General features: G+C 38.6%; 1 protein-coding gene across 7 annotated transcripts in view; it reads right to left on the reverse strand.

Annotated features, from left to right (window-relative positions):
* Positions 1-19,092, reverse strand: part of ST18 (ST18 C2H2C-type zinc finger transcription factor) — a 394,399-nt gene that overhangs the window by 105,009 nt on the left and 270,298 nt on the right. For all 7 annotated transcript variants that reach the window (XR_016312880.1, XM_089678414.1, XM_089678417.1 and 4 more), the window contains 3 exons: positions 12,026-12,712; positions 7,466-7,600; positions 4,396-4,486 (listed from right to left, as the gene is read on the reverse strand). Coding sequence is in view for 6 of the 7 variants with exons in the window: in XM_089678414.1 (XP_089534540.1) it covers positions 4,396-4,486; positions 7,466-7,600; positions 12,026-12,712 (913 nt within the window). In the remaining variant the exon portion in view is untranslated. The remainder of the gene's footprint in view (positions 1-4,395; positions 4,487-7,465; positions 7,601-12,025; positions 12,713-19,092) is intronic.

Genomic DNA, 19,092 nt, shown 5'->3' on the forward strand with positions numbered 1-19,092 from the left:
CTTGTTCAATTAAGCTTTGGCAATAAAACCCAGAACCTAATTGGGTTCTATGCAGAAGTGATCCTGTTTTTGCACTCTCTACAGCTTTAAGAAACAAACCCTGATGTGTGGGAAAATCTAAAACAGGGACACAGACAACAATAAAAAGCTGAAAGGAAATATAGTCTTTTCTTACTAATTTTTCTATCTGTGTTACTGTTGGAGATTTTCCCTCATTTCCTGTCTAGCGAAACCATTATCTCCAGGACAGCGAGGAAAAATCTATTTAATGAATCCCTGGATAGCTGTAAATAGCCCAATAGGGGTTCTAATTCTTCTGTTTTAAAAAATTTTGGCTGGAAATACACCTAAAGCAGAACTCCATAAAACATTTTTAGTCAGTGCACTACGTGGTTTACATAGTTACATAGTCTGGCTGAAAAAAGACAGAAGCCCATCTAGTTCAACCATAAAAGGGAAGGAAAAAAAAGTATAATCCTATACCCACAGTTGAACCAAAGGAAGGAAAAAAAAACCCAGCAAAGCATGATCCAATTTGCTCCTGCAGGGGAAAAAACTCCTTCCTGATCCCCCGACGGGAAATAGAATATTGCCTGGATCAACTTTACCTATAAATGTTAATATCCAGTAAAATTATGTGTATCTAAGAAAGAATCTAGGTCTTTTTTAAAGAACTCCACTGAGCTGGCCAGAACCAACTCTTGAGAGAGTCTATTTCACATTTTCACAGCTCTTACTGTGAAGAAACCTTTCCATATTTGGAGATTAAATCTTTTTTCTCCCAGATGCACAGAGTGCCCCCTTGTCCTCTGTGATGACCTTAGGTTGAACCGAGTTTACTATATGGACCACTTATGTATTTATACATGTTGATCATATTGCCCCTTAATCTCCTCTTCTTAAGAGAGAATGAATTCAGTTCCTCTAATCTTTCCTCATAGCTGAGCTCCTCCATGCCTTCTATCAGTTTGGTTGCCCTTCTCTGCACTTTTCCCAGTTCCCCAATATTCTTTTTGTGAATTGGTGCCAAAAACTGAACTGCATATTCCAGATGAGATCTTACTAATGATTTGTACAGGGACAAAATTATATCTCTCTCTTTGGAATCGACATCTCTTTAATGCAAGAGATGATTTTGCTCACTTTGGAAACCACTTTTGGTTTACTGCTTGTTTTGTCTTGGGGTGAACACAGAGCTTATGCTCACCTGATCCTATGATCCTCTGGAAAATGGTGCCCCCCCCCCTTCAGCAGTGGACTGTTCCTGCCAACCTCACATGCAGAGCTGGTCTATGGGTGTGCTGATGTCAGGAGCAGTGCACCGCACAAGACCGCTAAACCGCAGGGAGTGATCCGGAGCCTCAGGGATTGGTCTTGCGCTAGCGGATTAGGTAAGTATATCTCTGCTCTCCTCACCTCTAGACAAAAACAAGCAGTTACCCATGCAGTGCGGGCCCAGCCTCACTGCATGAGATAAAAAATGTTTTCTTGAGTTCTGCTTTAATGATGCATAGCATAAAATAGCAGCCTTCAACTTAATTTTCTTTTTGACTTCACTGAAAATGGTAGTGAGAAACACTGACCAGTTTGTAATTGTGTTAAACAGAGCAAGTGAGAAGGGCTGCAGTCAGACTTTACCAAGTGGTCCTCATATATCTAATTTAGCAGTATGTATTAAATAAGAAATGTGTGAGGATCCACATACATCTGAGAAAATTATGGGGAGGGTGGTATGATTACTCAGTGGCTCTTCTCGAATTTGGTAATCTGTAAGAACATGTCAGTGAATCAGCCATAGCTGCTGTGTCAAAACATTGTTTCTAGATCAGGCATCCTTATATATCTCAGCATGTTTCTAAATAATGAGAATAACAAAATTTGACTCACAACAGCCGTGCAGGCCAAGAGGATAAACATACATACTATTTTACATATTTATTATACCTCCCACACAAAATTTCTTTTTTGATGTGAAAATAAATTACATTTGCAGCAGTCCTTTTGGTTACTGCCACTTCTGTTACTAATACTTATTTTCTTTCCCTGAGGCTAAAGCCTGTTCGAACATTGTAAGATATCAATACAATTTTGTACTGCTTAGTACGACTAAAATATATAAACACCATGTTATGGGGATTTGATTTTTTATTTTAATATACTTTATTTGACATCCACCCTATGGGGATTTACTGTGTTTCTGGCTACCAATATAATGTCCCTGCTGGGCTACAGAAAAAAAATGGCATCAAGCAATGCTCCATCATTAGCTTCAAGAGTGTTCTTATAATTTCAACAATACTTAAAGTGGATTTCCACTTTTTTAGTTACATTTGATCCTCCCTCCGCAATCCCATATGTTTGTAATGTGTTCCTATTTGCACAGCATACCTGATTTACTATATCTCCAAAAAAGTCCAAAATCTTGTGCAGCTGTGCATGGCAGCCAGTCTTCTAACCTCAGCTTGTTCAATTAGGCTATGACAAAAAAAAAACATGGAAGCTGATTGATTTCAATGCAGAGCTGCACCAAATTTTGCACCCTCCAGTTTTAGTAAATCAATCCAACTGTGTACAAAGCTAGTGCAATAGTAGAGATATCTTCTTCCAGATAGGGTTAGTTATGGTAAACACAGCTTCCCAGTTCTGTTCTTATAACAAAGAGAACTGAGTTGATTTTGTCCTCGCTGGAAGTAACTGAAAAGAACATCTAAAAAGGTAAGCTACATTATTTATTTATGTATGTTTTGCTATGTGACTGGGAACATGTAACAGATATTAACTAGGCATTATCCCAATTGCCCTGCAAAAATGGAGATACCCTTTAAGGAAACCATATGGTATGGTGTTTGCATAAGCTGTAAGTCAACATCCTTGTTTCTACAATGTAATTAGCAATCATACATATTTTATTTATTATATATTTTGTGTTTGCAGTTGAGGGAGTAATAAAAGTACTGTATAAGGCTATTTTAGAGTGTTGTTTCAAAAATTATAAGACGAAAATTGTTTGTGTTGCCTATGGCAACACATCACATTGCTATTCATTATGTAGAAAGGAATACTTGCTCTTCAGCATATAGTATGTCAGTACTAGTCTCAATGCAGATAAAACAGTTGGTTTTTAAATTGCAAAATCTGTATTTTTCCAACACAAAATACCAAATCCCCTTTACATTCGCCGTGCTGCTTCTGCAGTGATTTATATTACTAAACAGATATTAAATAAGATATGTGCAACAGCATAGTTTAGTGTATATAATAAAATACAAACAATTAAATAGCTTTAAAACACTCAAAGTTGTGGATGTGAAAGTGCCTATAAGGCCTAATTATGTGGAATACAGTAGAAACTGATAGTCCCACAGGTGGTGTTCATGCCCAAAGAGCAAGCCATACTCTCCTAGCTACATGCACTCTGAGCACAATATTTAAGTGAACAGGATTTGCTTTATACAGTATTTGTCTAGAAATCAGTGTGATTGCCCCTGTAATACTTTTACTGATGTTTGGAAAACAAGAATTGAAAACTGATTTTCAGAGATTTTACAGATCCATTTCCTCATTTTTTTCTCTAATTAAGTAATATTAAAGATCTATGCACCATGCATAGCACAGAGCTGACCTGGACTCACATTTTAAAAAACAGGGAAAATGTATCAGATAAGAACTGTGAGTAGATAAATGCCACAGTAATAGTTTTTACAATTTTTTTTTTTTTTAATAATTTTTTTTAAACTATTTTTTAACCAATTTTAACATCAGCATTGTAGACTATTTGTAATAAGTATAGCAGTAGATAAATGTAAACCTCCCCCCTAGCAGTCTTTCTAGTTATATTTATATAATATAATTCTACAATTGCTGACAAGAAAACGATGTTGGAGAATATTGAAATGTAAACCTGTATAGATACCCTGATAAGAGATTAATTAATAAAAATATAAACGTATGCATGATGATGTTATGAAGGTACTTCACCTAAATGTTTTACTATATAGCCTTTCAAACCTGTCTTATTTCTAACTTAAATATTCACGATGGTTAAATGATCAGATAAATTGGACTGAGAGACAATGTAGGGATATACCGCAAATCATTACCAGTAATGTAGGCCAATGAAGTCATAAATGAAAACCTGTAGCCTTTTGTGGCATCTGCTTTTGAAATGCACAACCCTTTCAAAGTTTTAAATCACTATTTTCATTTAAATAAATCTGTGGCTTCAGTAGACTCTAAAAAGCTTCCCAGTAAGCGCACCATCTGCTCAATCCTGATTTGTTACAAGATGGTTCCTTTGTAGATGACAGCCTATTGCTTTATCCAAACAGTCATTTGTCCTGTCAATCATAGTTCAATCATGCAACAGTTTTTAAATGCAGTATCCATTGACGGTACCTTCTGTGAGTGTTACGATTACTGTTCACATGTCCTCTTCCTGTACATCCTGGTGTTGGACACTTTAATACATTTTCATGCATGGCCAAAACTAATTAAAGAAAAAAAATAGATAAACAAACTCAGTAATTCTTACCAAATTAAGGAATAAAGAAATAGTCAGTCAAGGGTACTAATCAAAGAAACAAACAACACCAGAGGGGTAATTGTCACTTCCTTCTCAGTGTCATTTTAAATGGGTTACATTGTTTGGTTCATTTATAAAACTAAACCTATAAAATAGTTGCTGCCAACAGCAGCCTGTAGGGTTGTACTTTTTATAATGAATACTAAATTAGAAACATGAATTTTGATGCTATGAGTAACATCTCTACTTTCCATTGCTTCAGATTTTTTACATTGAATTGTTGTCCAATCAGGTTTCATATTCTTTGTAAAAATAAATTAAGGAGTCTGATTTTCTTATGTAGTTATTTTAGTTCTATAAATTATCTCTAGTTTTTCTCTGCTTTGTCTCGTGGGGTCTACGGACATAAGAGAATGTTTGTCTGAACATTCAAATAAATGTAGGCCCTCCGTGACTGTGGCAGACTTCCCTGAGCATTCTCAGGGTCGGAGAGGATTGGCTGCATGATTTTTTCCCAGTCAGTTGCTATCATTTAACTGGTATTGGGAATGTCTGCAGTATGCTTGCCTTGCTCTATAGGCACAGGCATGCACATATTTTTCAGTGGCCTGACTGTGCATGCACAGCTGATTGTCATCTAATGTGTTAAGGCATTCAATAACAACTGTGATAATCAACAATAGTTGATTGTGATGCTAAAATACTGCTCAAAATAGACCTTCCCAACTCTTTCCCTAACAATATTGACTACATTAATGCAGTCTATCTAGTAAAACTATTAACATTTATAGTATTTACTTCCCTCCTTCTTCTTCCCCAAACTCAGCATTTGGTCCTCATTGATGGTCTGAATCCAACAATTTAATTTAAAGAAAACATCATTGATGGCCAGTTTCTTCTTCTTCAGTTTCTGTCACCTCACTGATGACATTTTTGTTGGAAAAAAAAGGACTTTCCCCCAAGACTACTGAAATAAATGCTTTTTTTGCAACAGATCATTGGATAAGGCAATTTTTAATGGGAGAAAAATTAGATCTCCCTGGAAAGCACTGGTGACATGGACCTCCAAGAGGGAATCTGTGAGGTCAAGGCTATGTCACCTGTGCCTCATTTAACCAGAAAGTAGTTATTATTTTAAATGATTTAAGGATGCTTAATGACTGACCTACAGAGCTGCGTGCACATAAGATTTTTAACTTTAGGGGAGAAAAGTCCACTTTAATGCACCTTCAACAGTGCTAAAGAAAAAACGCCTACAAGTACTTATGTAGTCTTCAAATCAATCTCTGTGTTCTTGAGCCTCCTTCGATCCTATGGTCAGGCTGTACAAAGGGCCTTAACTTCTGCAGAAATTGATATTAAGCCCTGTTCCCTCCTGGTGCTAAGTCCCACCATTTTATTCAACTGTCAAATGCCAGAATTTCTACTTCACACTGATGTCCTAGCCAAAACTAATTGGTAAGTAAAAATACAGATATGACATCATCTCTATGAAAAAGGGTACAAATCTAGGACTTTAATAATATGCATTTAATTTTACTTGACAGGCTCTGCGCATTTAAAAACATTTGATCTAAAAATAACGTTAATTCAGTTTCACAACTGTGAGCAAAGTATATAATGTACCTTGCATGTAGCATCAGTATAATCAATTAGTTTTATTTAAATAAAGAAAACACTCGTTTTATTTGATGTTATGTGGTATGGATTTTTTATAACTACTTTGTAATCAATTTTGTTATGAATGTAATTTCGTTTCAGATGATGAGGCAGCTTTATGGCTGCATGTTAATTGGGTAATATATTAAATAATTTTCTATGATGACACAGTTTCTACTAGCATAAATACTGATAAATAGCTGTAAATAAACTCTCTGGCATAGCAGATGGATAAATAAAGATTTGTAATACTTATCTTTCCTGGAGAGAATACTGCCTCAGGCTCTATCCAGGTTAGGCTTTTGGTCACATGATCTGTGATGAAGAGAAGGATATGCCAATCTAAACTCTGATCCTACCCATCAACAGATAGCACATGACCTAGTGCTGCAGCATTTGGTTGTGTCAGCTGGATTTTCTTCAGGAAAGGTATTTTAGTCGCTTAGACCAGGGGTCTCCAAACTATGGCCCTCCAGCTGTTGAAGTACTACAAGTCCCATCATGCCTCTGCCTCTGGGAGTGCTGCCTGTGGCTGTCAGAGTCTTGCAAGGCCTCAAGGGACTTGCAGTTCCTCAACACCTGGAGGGCCACAGTTTGGAGACCCCTGGCTTAGACTACTGTATTAATATATATATATATATTCCAGCAAGGCCGGTTACATAGTTACATAGCAAAAAACATTTGCACATTGGAACATTTTAAAGGTCTAGATAATTCAGTTTGAAGCAGATAGTAGATATTTGAAGTGTTCATGTGAATTTTATATTTCTCAGGTATTTATTCCCATAGCAAAATTTCCTGCTAATTTTAAAAAGGAGAAGAAATACTTTTTCAAGGCCAAAAAGCTTAGTCCCCCAACAGGGAAATCATACTATTGGAGTATTCAAGAGATATAACAAGTCAAGGGGTGATTCAAGCCACCAATTTCCACCCATCTATTTTGGGTGGACTGACCCTTTAATTTAACAGCTTTAAGAGATTATACTGAAGACATACTGTATATGCTTCTTGCTTTGCTTGGGAATTTTCACTTTGCAAGGACATTTTCCCTAAGCTTAGTGAATGTGGTAAACATTTACATTGAAAAAATCTTGTGCATAGCAAATGAAAAACAGAATTTTTGCTTGCACGTGATTAAAGGACAGAATTCAGCAGATGAGTTTTCCCTCATTCACTAAGCTAAGGAAAAATTATTTTGCAAAGTGAACAGCCTGTTGCCCTTTAGTAAGTCAACCCCTATGTATGTGTGGTAAAAATGAATAATCACAAAGTTCAATCACTGACTTTCTAAAGGCACTCGAACTTTATGAGGACACCCAGATAAACTACGATGATGGGGGTAGAGTCCAGTCACATGACCTGTTCCATCACAGCCTGGGATAGGGCATTTCGTCTCACGTTTATCAGAGCGTGGCGAACCTACAAAAAAAAAAGTGGTTTTAAGCTTTGAATCTAATATTACTGAACCAACTTTTGCATATCCAAAGGTATCCAAAGTCTACATTGAGTGTTATGTGTTAAATTGTTTTGCTTATTTTAATTCCATCTAAGTCATAGGTCTGACCAATGGCAACATCTCAATTATTTGTTTTAAAAATTAATGTTTATTTTAGTGCAGTTCTAACAACCTGAGACCTTTGTTTTACTGTGATTATGACACGGGTCAGTCATAATTGAAAATGTGTAAACATTGGTCAATTTAATTGAGTAAATGTGAATATCCAACCATAGGCATATGATAAAGCAATCTATCTTGGTAAAATAAATTATATTTTGCAGCTTTATCAAATCAATTAAATTAATGCTAAAATATAGAAAATTCTATAGTACAGGCCAGTTAGCTCTTCCTGTTGTTCTAGAAAAAACATATTGTGTATCTCATTCGGGAGCTTCTATAACTGCAAAAACACTAGATGCTATGGCTGATAGCATTAAGCATCTACCATGCTCTTTTGAGAAAACGTAGTCTAATGATGCTGTCACCTATGATTCCCTGAATGAAGCATCTAAATATGCCCTATCAATCTACTGTTTTCACAACCTAAAGGATCATTTCACCTTTCGTAACATGTTACACACATATTCAGAGTGTAACATGTTACGAACAGACTGTGAACATTGTGAATGATCCCGTAGTCTTCGGTCATATGTCCCAGAAGACTAAGGAGAGCGGGTACATGTCAAAACTGGGAGCGGGTACCTGTCAAATTCGGGTGCCCCCCCACTCCCCAAAGGTGCCAATCCTTAACGGGGAATGGGGGGCGAAGCTTTAAAGTGGAACTTCCCCATTTGGGTGGAGCTCCACTTTTAAGATTCTCAAAGATCACAACAAGCTCTCTAAAGTCAGGTTAAATTGGACCTTCACTCCCCTAAAGCATTTTGGATCCTTTGAACCCTCCCTTCTCTTATAATCATAAAAGCTAACTTTTTAGCTTTTTTTTTCAATTTTTGGGCCCTGACCACCCCCTCTTTTCTATTTCACCTATGCGAAAATGACATGTACCCCATATGCAGCTAACCTCCTGGGATATCCATATTAGATATCCCAGGAGGTATCAGTTTACAGAGAATGGCTGTGCACCTGCGGTGCACCATCAGGGGTGGCTGCAAGTATCCTAAAGAGACAGTTGGCTCCCAATGACAACAGAAAGAATGGCCTGTCATGTGGTATCACATTAGGACAATGGTGTCCGTTTATGAACCAGCGGTAAATGATCGCTGCTCAGTTCTCCGGCATTCTCGGAGAACACAGTTCTCCTGTGAATGCCTTTTACGAAGCGGTGTAGATCAGTTCTCCGAACAAAGGGAGAACGATCTACAAATGCTGGAAAATGGCTGCTTTTACTATAATCTCGTGAGATTACAGTAAGAGATCAGTTTACTAAGCAGAGGTAAATTATCGCTGCTTAGTTTGCGGTTCTTCCGATTCTCCAGCTCTGGACTGGAGAATCTGGAGGGAGAACACAGATCTCCAGTGAAGGGCTGTCATCAATCCTCGCTGATCTCCTGAATGTCATAAACTGTGAATGACCAGAGAGTAGCTGCGATCCTCTGAATCGCAGCTATTCTCTGTGTTATAAACGGACACCAATGTTGGATTGGCTGGGCAGGTGAGTAAGCTATTTGAGCTCACTACAACATAACAGGGTATTCCAAGCACAAAATCTAAGTTTTGTTTGCTATAGAATTTCTTTAAACCCTCAAGTAATTATATATTGTTGAAAGCAGAGGCCCTGAAAAATAAAATAGTGGAAGTTGCAATGTTTATGTTGCATGATTGTTGTGCAGCTGTTTATTAAACACAAATTTTTAAGGAAAAATACACTAAAATGAGCTTTAGCACACAAAAATACAATGTAACATCTATTTTATTATAAAATATTGCATTGCAAAGGTAACTAGATATCCAACATGTCAAGCCTTACAATTGTGCATGCTGTGAAGTGGCAAAATTTCATGGGAGTGAAGTTTGTTCATAAATAATGTTTAAAAGTCGTTTTAGGTTATCAGTTTATAGCTGACCATGATTTATGGCCTTAGAATTATTGCTCTAACTCTGACATTTGCAGCGATATCCCACATGTGTGCCCTATATATGCATTTGCATTTGGGTGTGTGCATGGAATGACACAGGTGCTTTTAAATGTCTTTTTAATACTTTCATTTATTTAATAATAATTTATTTTTTACATATCTTTATTTTTTTATCTTTAATTTAAATTGCTGTCACAAGGGCTTTATTAGGCCCCCAATGCCCCCCTTTGCCCACTAATATAGTTAATCAAGCACAGACTGTGCTTCATTAGCTGCTTCCTTGGCTACAGTAGCTTGGGGATGACAGATCTGAATACAGATGCAAGAAAATCCTTGTTGGTTTTAGATTCATTCATCGTACTGATCATGCTTCATTAGCTTCTTCCCTGGCCACAGCAGCCAGGGAAATGGCAGCTTAAACCGAAGGTGACACAACACATGTTGCTTTTGTGGTCATCCATTGGAGTGAGCAAGGGAGAATGTCACCAGCACACCGAGGATTACCAATATGGGTCCAAAAGTTTTAATTATCGATCACAGTTACAGCAAGGCAACATTTCGGAGTCTTGCAGGACCCCTTCATCAGGCATCATTGGCCTACCTCATCGCAGGCTATCCCCTCTTCAGTCTATCATGAATGCTGCTGCCAGAATAATCCACCTTACTAACCGTTCTGTATCTGCCACCCCTCTCTGCCAATCCCTCCACTGGCTTCCCATTGCCCAATGGATAAAATTCAAAACACGAACAATAACGTATAAAGCCATTTATAACTCTGCTCCAAATTAAATCACCGATCTTGTCTCTAAATATCACCCAAACCGTACTCTCTGCTCCTCACAAGACCTCCTACTCTCTAGCTCCCTTGTCTCCTCCTCCCATGCTCATCTCCAGGACTTCTCCAGAGCTTCCCCCATCCACTGGAACTCTCTACCCTAATTTATCAGACTAAAGCCTACTCTGCTCACTTTTAGGCAATCTCTGACAACCTATCCCTTCAGGGAAGCCTATCCTGCCCTCAGCTAATACTGGAATCTTCTACTCTTCCAACCAGTCCATCCCCCACAGTTACTACCTTTTGTACCATTAGCCCCTCCCTCCTAGATTGTAAGATCCAAGGAGCAGGGCCCTCAAATCCCTCTTGTATTGAACTGTATTGTTGCTGTATTGTCTTCCGTTATATTGTAAAGCGCGGAGCAAACTGTTGGCGCTATATAAATCCAATATAACAATAATAATAATATTAATCCTCGGTGTGTTGGTGACATTCTTTCTTGCTGATTCTGTTCGGTTCCAGCCAATGGTCGCTGCAGCACCCACTTATACACACAGCCATTTTTAACGCAGGAATGTGTGCGTTTGGATTGTACACTTGCATTCATTGGAGTGGAGATCAGTGAATGGTTATTTGCTGATCTCCCTCTGTTCCACCCATCAACATCTACTGTGCTGGTTCTGTGTCCACAGATGGGACATCGGAGCCCAAGAATCATGGCAGGGGCAGTCAAGTGGGGTTGGCAGTTCTTTCAGCAGGCTGTGGAAATTATTGGGTTGCTGAATAATTTCCACCAGAACGTCCATCACCAGCTGAAAAAATGTAAACACATTACCAACTGTGTGTTTAAAATCCCATTGTATCATTCTACCACCCCATTCTACCAGTCAGCGTTTATAAACAGTTTATAGACAAGTGGTTACATTGGAGCTCTGCTAACATCTGCTATCCATAAAAACAACTTAGAATGCAGTGCCTCTGTTGTGAATGCTAACAACAAATTTCTTCACAATGCCTATAGTTAAATAGATAAATGAGAGCTTGTTTTAAAGTGCTTTTTACTGCTTGTTCCAAATATGTAAATACTTTATTGTGCATAGTCCTAGCACAGGTATGCTTTAATGATACTATTTGAAACATAAATCTTGAGTAATATAAATTGGAATAGTTGCTAAGGGCAACTCAGATACACTTGTTTTAAACCAGGGAACACATTGATTTTGCACTGGCTGAAAGGGCAAAATTTCCTATGAAAGCTGAAAAAAGAGGGTACAATAAGCATCAAAGATGGATTTGTACTGCCAAAAACTTTCATTATACTCTGTTAGGATGAACCTTGTATTAGGTTCACTGGCACTCATTTTTACATTTGAAACCCTGCCAAATTTACAAAAAAAATGAGGAATTAGATAAATTGTTCATAATAACACCCCAGATATGTACATGACAACCAAGTTTAGTCTTTTGATATTTTATCAGCAGCACCACTTGTTTTCTACAATGTTTAAACACTGCATCCTGTTAGGTTCTCTTACTTTTGTTGCAATATATTTGTCGTCCTGCTACATCAATAACTTTTGTCTGTCTTCTTTCTCTTGCTAGATGCTCCAGGAGAAACATGTCCAGTTCCTTGTAAGTGCTGTGAAACATGTGTCCTTGTTCTGCTTCTATAGTTATTGCTTGCTCAAGCAGACTCAGGTTTCCTTTTGTTTTATCCAAATCCACGGACTCTTCTGTAATAATTGAGAGGCATTTATCATCATCATCACTCTTGGTGATCTGCTGGTGACTGGTGTTGTCAGGCTCTGATATATCTATTGATGAGTTGCTTTCACTTTCTGATAGTTTCTCATGTTTAATGTTCATTTCACCCTTGTGCTTATTGGCATGACTGAATGTGTCCCTTGCATGGTCCTGTGCATTGAGCTCTGAGTAACTGGAAGAACTGTCCCACCCATTTTCAGATATGTCAGTGCTGCCGTTATTGTCTTCAGGTGAAAATGGTGGTGAGCCATTTTGTTTGGACAACTGCATGCCATAACTTTCTTCATGACTTTCTATCTTAGTTTTAGCTGATTGAATAACACTTCCCACATGGTTGTCTGTCACTGTCTCGTTTACTGTCCTGCTCAGCAGTGATGGATCAGTGATAAGATTCTGATAACAGGTCTTTGCCTCAGCTGTATGGGTAGTCACACCAGTTGACTGCACAATAATTGTACCTATACAAAAACACAAGACATGCATTAAAACCTCTCCAATATTTGTAATATAAATATAAAAGCTCTGGGTCCTCAGGCCTCAGACAGTCCTCAGTTAAAGTGTATCTAAAGCTGGTTCTGGATAGAGTAGATAACCATAAGAAACTTTGTTCATTTGTTTACAATTTTTAATGTCTGTTTGCATGACTGCTGAGTTTGCTTAGTTCTACTTCTTTAAAAGCAATTCCATGATTCTCATTATGATCCTATAACTGTATTTTTCTGCACCACTAACTCTTGCTCCTGATCAGTGACTCAGAAAGCGCTGAAGGTAGAGAATCAGCATGACTGCCAAGCAACCAGCATTTCTATAAGGATAAGAAATGCTGTTCATTGTATTTCTGTAACAAGTTTTCTTTAAAGTTCAAATCTGGCCAAATAATGGGGCTTTGCCTACACTGCAAGGGTTATTAGCTCATTTTTTAAGGAGAGAAGAGAAACCTTATCCTGCACTCCCTCAGCAGACATTGCTCCCCCATGATCAGTTAGTGGACTATCCCTTGGCAACCTGACGTCCAGCACAAGGCTATGGACTCTGCTCTGGTTTTGATGCAGCAGGTCTTGTGGACTGGTGGAGCATAGGGTGCAGATACTGTGGGGACTGGCCTAGCTGTGGGGAGGAACAAAGGATCAAGTAAATCTCTTTTTATTTTTCCTCTAAACATAAACAAGCAAAAAACTCTTGTTGTGAGGGAACAGGCCCACTGCAAGAGAATATTTTTCATTTGCCTGGGGTTGGGTTTTAAGGATTTGAGTAATTTACCTCAATTTGCTAGCTCTTTTCACATCTTTCAACAGAAGCTGGCTGGAATTTATTGGCAGGTTCCATCTTCATATAATCATTACTTCTACTAACTGTTCTGTATCTGCTTGTACTGGTTTTGCCTTGTTCAAAAGCCAGAATGCATCCATTAGTATGGCAACTACTGTAGATTAATTATATCACAACAGGCATCCATTTCTCAAATTCAGCCAAATCTTCATGTATTGTCCATCTTAATCGGTCAAGGTTCCATTTTAGCCCAATTGAACTTCCAGTTTTAATAAGCAAAATACATTAGAGGTGTATCAAAACTAAATCTATGCAAAGTTTTACAGTTTTCTGTCTTTAAAAACAGCCATAGCCCTGCTGGTATGCTTCAGAGTGGGACATTTGTTCTCTGTGGGGAAGCAGTCTGAGACCCCACCTGTGAGTCAGAGCCAGAACTCTCCAATCAGCAGAGAACATGAACTTTGCTGACTGGTGAGCTATAGGTCTGAATAATCCAAAGAAAAAAAAAAGGGACTTTTATGGTACTACATTAGTATTGTACTGTGAATATGGTGGCATCTACACCCCAATTATTATAGATCTATAGTAGATAGCAGAGCCAGAGGGCGCATCAGCTTTGCATATTATCTATCCACTCACCAGCCACTTTATTAGGTACACCTGTTTAATTGCTTGGTAACACAAATTGCTATTCAGCAAATCACATGACATCAACTCATGCATTTAAGCATGTAGACGTGGTGAAGATGACTTGCTGAAGTTCAAACCAGGGGCGGACTGACAACTCATGGGGCCCCCGGGCAATAGGGGATCATGGGGCCCCTGTGTTCTTGCCCACACTCAAACCACACCCAAAAAAGGCTATGAAAGGTACCAGGGGCATCTCATGGGGCCCCCTATTGACCCCGGGCCGTCGGGCAGTGCCCAAGTGCCTGAATGGTCAGTCCGCCCCTGGTTCAAATCGAACATTAGAATGCGGAAGAAAGGGGATTTAAGTGACTTTGGACGTGGCATGGTTGTTAGTGCTAGATGGGTTTACCTGAATATTTCAAAAACTGCTGGTCTACTGGGATTTTGCATGCACGACCATCTCTAGGGATTACAGAGAATGGTCCAAAAAAGAGAAAATATCCAGTGAGCTGCAGTTGTGTGGACGAAAATGCCTTGTTGATGTCAGAGGTCAAAGGAGAACAGGCAGACTGGTTGCTCCAACATTCAGATGGTCAGAATTTGCCATAAATAACATGAAAGTATGGATCCATCCTGCCTTGTATCAACTGTTCAGGATGGTGGTGGTGGTGTAATGGTGTGGGGGCTATTTTCTTGGCAATAGCCAGGTGTACCTAATAAAGTGGCCGGTGAGTATATATATTATTTTATTAAGAAATAACTAGTGATGGGCCAAGCATCTCCCTGTTAGGTTCGGGGTCGAACATTCAGACCTAACGAAAGTTCGACTGTGAACTTTGAACAGGGACAATTCACTAAGCTATCTTACCGCATCTGAGTATGTGGTAAGATACCGCACAGCTACTAAAATATTGCTTGATTTATATTTTTGAAGTCATGCAGTATTTTAGAAGTGAAAACATTCTTTGATGTCTCAGCTGTCAGTGGGGTTACCAGACCCTCCATACCAGACCCTTATCCAAGCATCCAGGAAAGGGGGGGGGCAAACAAGTGCTCCCCCCTCCTGAACCATACCAGGCCACATGCCCTCAACATGTAGGGGGGCTTTGGGGCATGGGGGCTCCCCCCCAAAGCACCTTGTCCCCATGTTGATGGGGAAAAGGGCCTCTTCCGTGTCAGGTGGTTGTGGGGGTCTGCGGGTGGGGGGCTTATCAGAATCTGGAAGTTCCCTTTAACAAGGGGGCCCCAGATCTCAGCCCCCCCCATGTGAATGAGAATGGGGTACATGGTACATTCACAATAAAACAAAGTGTAGTATAAAAAAATGACAGGAGATAGTCTTTGACAAGTCCTTTACTAAAAACAAAAATAAAAAATGTCCCCCGAAGTAGATCCAACATCAATCACGATGCCCACTGCCACCGCTGACCCAAAAAAAGTAAAATGATCCGCTCTCAACGCTGGCTTCCGCTGTCTGACAGCTGCACTGGCCTGACAGTTTTTAAATACTGTGATGATGTTACAAGGGTCACCCCTGCCCCCTTGTGATGTCATCATGTGCTGTGATTGGCCAAAGCATTGTTTTGGCCAATCACAATGCCCTTACCCCTCATGTGCTCGCAGGACACATGAATGGACAATGTTCAAGTCGAACTTATGCTCGACTCAAACATCAAACCCAACCCTAGAAATAATACAGATATATACTCACAAACAGCATGTATTATCCAGCTCATTAATGTCCATAGTGCCCCATATAGCCTGATCCACTGCGCAAGTCCCAAAATGACTTATGTGTTTCAAGGGTATGTTCCCTCTTCCTCTGAGGAAACCTTTGAAAAGCATCAGCCATTTTTGGACTTGTGCAGTGGATAGGGCTATGCGGGGCACTGTGGACATTGATGAGCTGAATAATACATACTGTTTGTGAGTATATATCTGTTTTATTTCTTCAATAAAAGAATTTAAAGAACGCTTGAGGTTGGTGCTCCTTCTGGTTTTGTTTTTTCTTTTGTGTCTTGTGGGTTTTCCCTTAGGGGCTACAAATCCTTGCTTTACTTTGAGTCGATGATCTGAGGTTCTTCATGCTGGAAAATCTATCTTGAGCTCAGGAGATTGTTCACTTTGATTTATAGAGCTATAGGCCAGACTCAGTAAGAGTCATTTTGGACCACTACAGACAGACCACCACTTACACACAGAGAGTAAGGGTCATATTGTGCAAGAGGCTGGCAGGGGATAAGCTTTTTTACTCAAGTCCTGGTTGCTCTTCAAAGAAAAACTATATCATTTTGCACACCCTATGCAATTGGAATGTATTTATCTGATTTAAATTGAAGGTTCAATTGGACTAAATCTTGGAACACTCACCTGTGGTCATTGCCAATCAAAAGTAGCCCCTATGTTTTCAATTACTAGCCTAAGACCTCTCATGCTTTTTATGATTTGGTACTAAGGAATAATATCAAATTGTATACTCCCATGGTAGAATATGTTCGCTGTTTATTAATGCAATTTAATAACCCAACCAGGACCAAGCCCTGTGAAACAGCTCTGTTTGTAAAGTGGCTGGGGAGAAAAACAGCACTAAATTAACAAGATAAAATCCCATCACCTACTGCAGAGTCTTTCAAAGAGCCGTGCTATTTCATAGACCTTTGTTTTCATTAGATTTCTGCTAAAGTTCTACAGACAGGAAACTTTAATAAATATCTCTATCTGTGTTAATTATCATGTTTCTGTCAAAATGACAATATGAACTGGAAAAAATGGAGAAAAGCAGCAGGTTGTAGCAACCCGGATGAGAGGGTATAATGATAGCAGACAATACCGCTTTTATGCTCCACTGCAATCCTTATAAACAGCTCTGCAGACAAGGGCACTCACGAAAAAAAGTCTACATTATGTATCTTTCTTGTAATTATCCCCCTAAAATCAACAGTGAACTGCCAGGATCAAGTAAATATTGTCATAGTAACTAAAAGCATTTTTGGAAGAAGTCACAACACTAGCCCTTTTAATAACTTTGATTATAGATGGCGTTCTTTTGTTTGGATCTATTCACTCTAAACCAAAAAAAAAAAAAAAATTTAACATTTTGCATCCTAGAAAATAGACTGCATAAAGAGCCACATATCATTCAGCACAATGGCCTATCATCTCTAGATTTCACATCCAACAAACTCCAGTTTTAAATAATAAATTAAACATAGTCTAAAATGCAAATGAAGTTTTTCTCAATAACACTGCAAGCTATTGAGAGATGGTGTAAAGGGTTATGATAATTTTAAAGTATTATGAACTGGAGAAAACAAATAAAAAGCATTTTCTGTGAATATGCTCAATTCATTGAACTATTCTCTCAATCCACTTAACTACCCACATGTGTACAATAATGATTTATAGACATTATGCCTAATTATGCATATTTGGGCTGTGTTAAAGTGCCTAACAAAAGCTCTGGAAAGCAACAATTACCTCTGTTGCTTAGTTACATAGTTTAAAATATTCCTATTAAGTGCAGATTACAGGGGGTAGATATGCACATGTGCGGCCCAATGCATTTCACTTTTCTGTTGCCAAACTGTTAGCATTTTGGGACGTTTCCAACTTACCTAATGTTCGGTTCAACTGTTTGTTATGTGTTAAAAGAAAAAATATTTATTAATTATATTTAAAAGAATAGGATTCATACAGTGAGTGATGATTTGAATTCTGCAAAGAGCAGTTTTACCCGAACCTTGCAGTTCTCACTTTTAAAGGATTCCTGCTGTGTTCCAACCCTTGTAAGCTGAATACAGAATTTGGCATGCAGATAAAATAAGGGATAACAAGTAGGGCCTTTTTTTTTTTTTACTTCTTCATTTCTCTTCCGTTAGAAAATTGTGGCTTACCATTAGACTTGACTCTATTTTCACAATTATACACTTAGCTTCCCACATCAGAAATACATTTATTTTTCATAATAAAATAATTATTGGAAAGCACAGTTTGACATATATACATAATTTATAATTTCAATACTTTGCTGACATATTATGGCATCAATGAATTACATTTTATTTGGCATGCTAATGTAGAGCTTATTTAGAGAGTTGAACTGAGCATGTTTGATAAATGACTGCTCACATCACTCTCAGTTAGCGGTAGACCAATGAAGAACAGGAAAAGTGAGTTCCTTCACCACAACTACCTTATAAGGTTTTATAAAAAAAATAGAAGAAAAAAAAACCCTTCCTCTCTGTATGATATGTAGTCCACTTCAATACCATAGTTAAAGTGACAATAAAGTCTGGTTTTGAAAAAAAATCTATGTTATACTTACCTGCTCTATCCAATGGTTTGGCAAGAGCAGCCCTGATTCTTCCCTTCTGGAATCCCCCACTTCACTCCTGGTTCCTCTTTCCTTCTGACTAACCACCCCAGCAAGCCGCTTACTAGGGGGGTACTTGTGTGGACTCACTCCCGAGCCCTGCTGCCTGTATCCTTAGACACAGACAGTGGGGTTTTCCCCATCCTCATTCCCTCATTATAGGATTTGATTGACAGCAGCAGGAACCAATGGTTTCCACTGCTTTCAATCTGCCCTGTGAGGAGGGAAAGAGTGGACAGAGCCTCTACTCTCATGCACAGCACTTGAACGAGATTGGGCCCTGGTAAGTATATGGAATGAGGGGGGAATCTTTTCTTTTGCTGCTGGGATCCGACTTCCTGTTAGAGGGTGGCTACATTAATTCTATATGGTCCCACTGTATGTAGGAACATAGCCACCATTCTCTATGGTCCCACTGTATGTGGGAACATAGCCACCAGGGCCATTAAGAAGAGGATTTGTATGGGTTATTTTGGAGGATAAGTATATCATTCAGTGTCACTTTAAGGATCAAACTTAGTATTAAAAATGTTTAGATTATTGCAAATATGATTCGGGAGCTTTACA

This window comes from Staurois parvus, unplaced genomic scaffold, assembly GCF_062004578.1.
Source record: "Staurois parvus isolate SC_StPar_1 unplaced genomic scaffold, SC_StPar_1.0 ptg000205l, whole genome shotgun sequence".
Lineage (NCBI taxonomy): Eukaryota > Metazoa > Chordata > Amphibia > Anura > Ranidae > Staurois > Staurois parvus.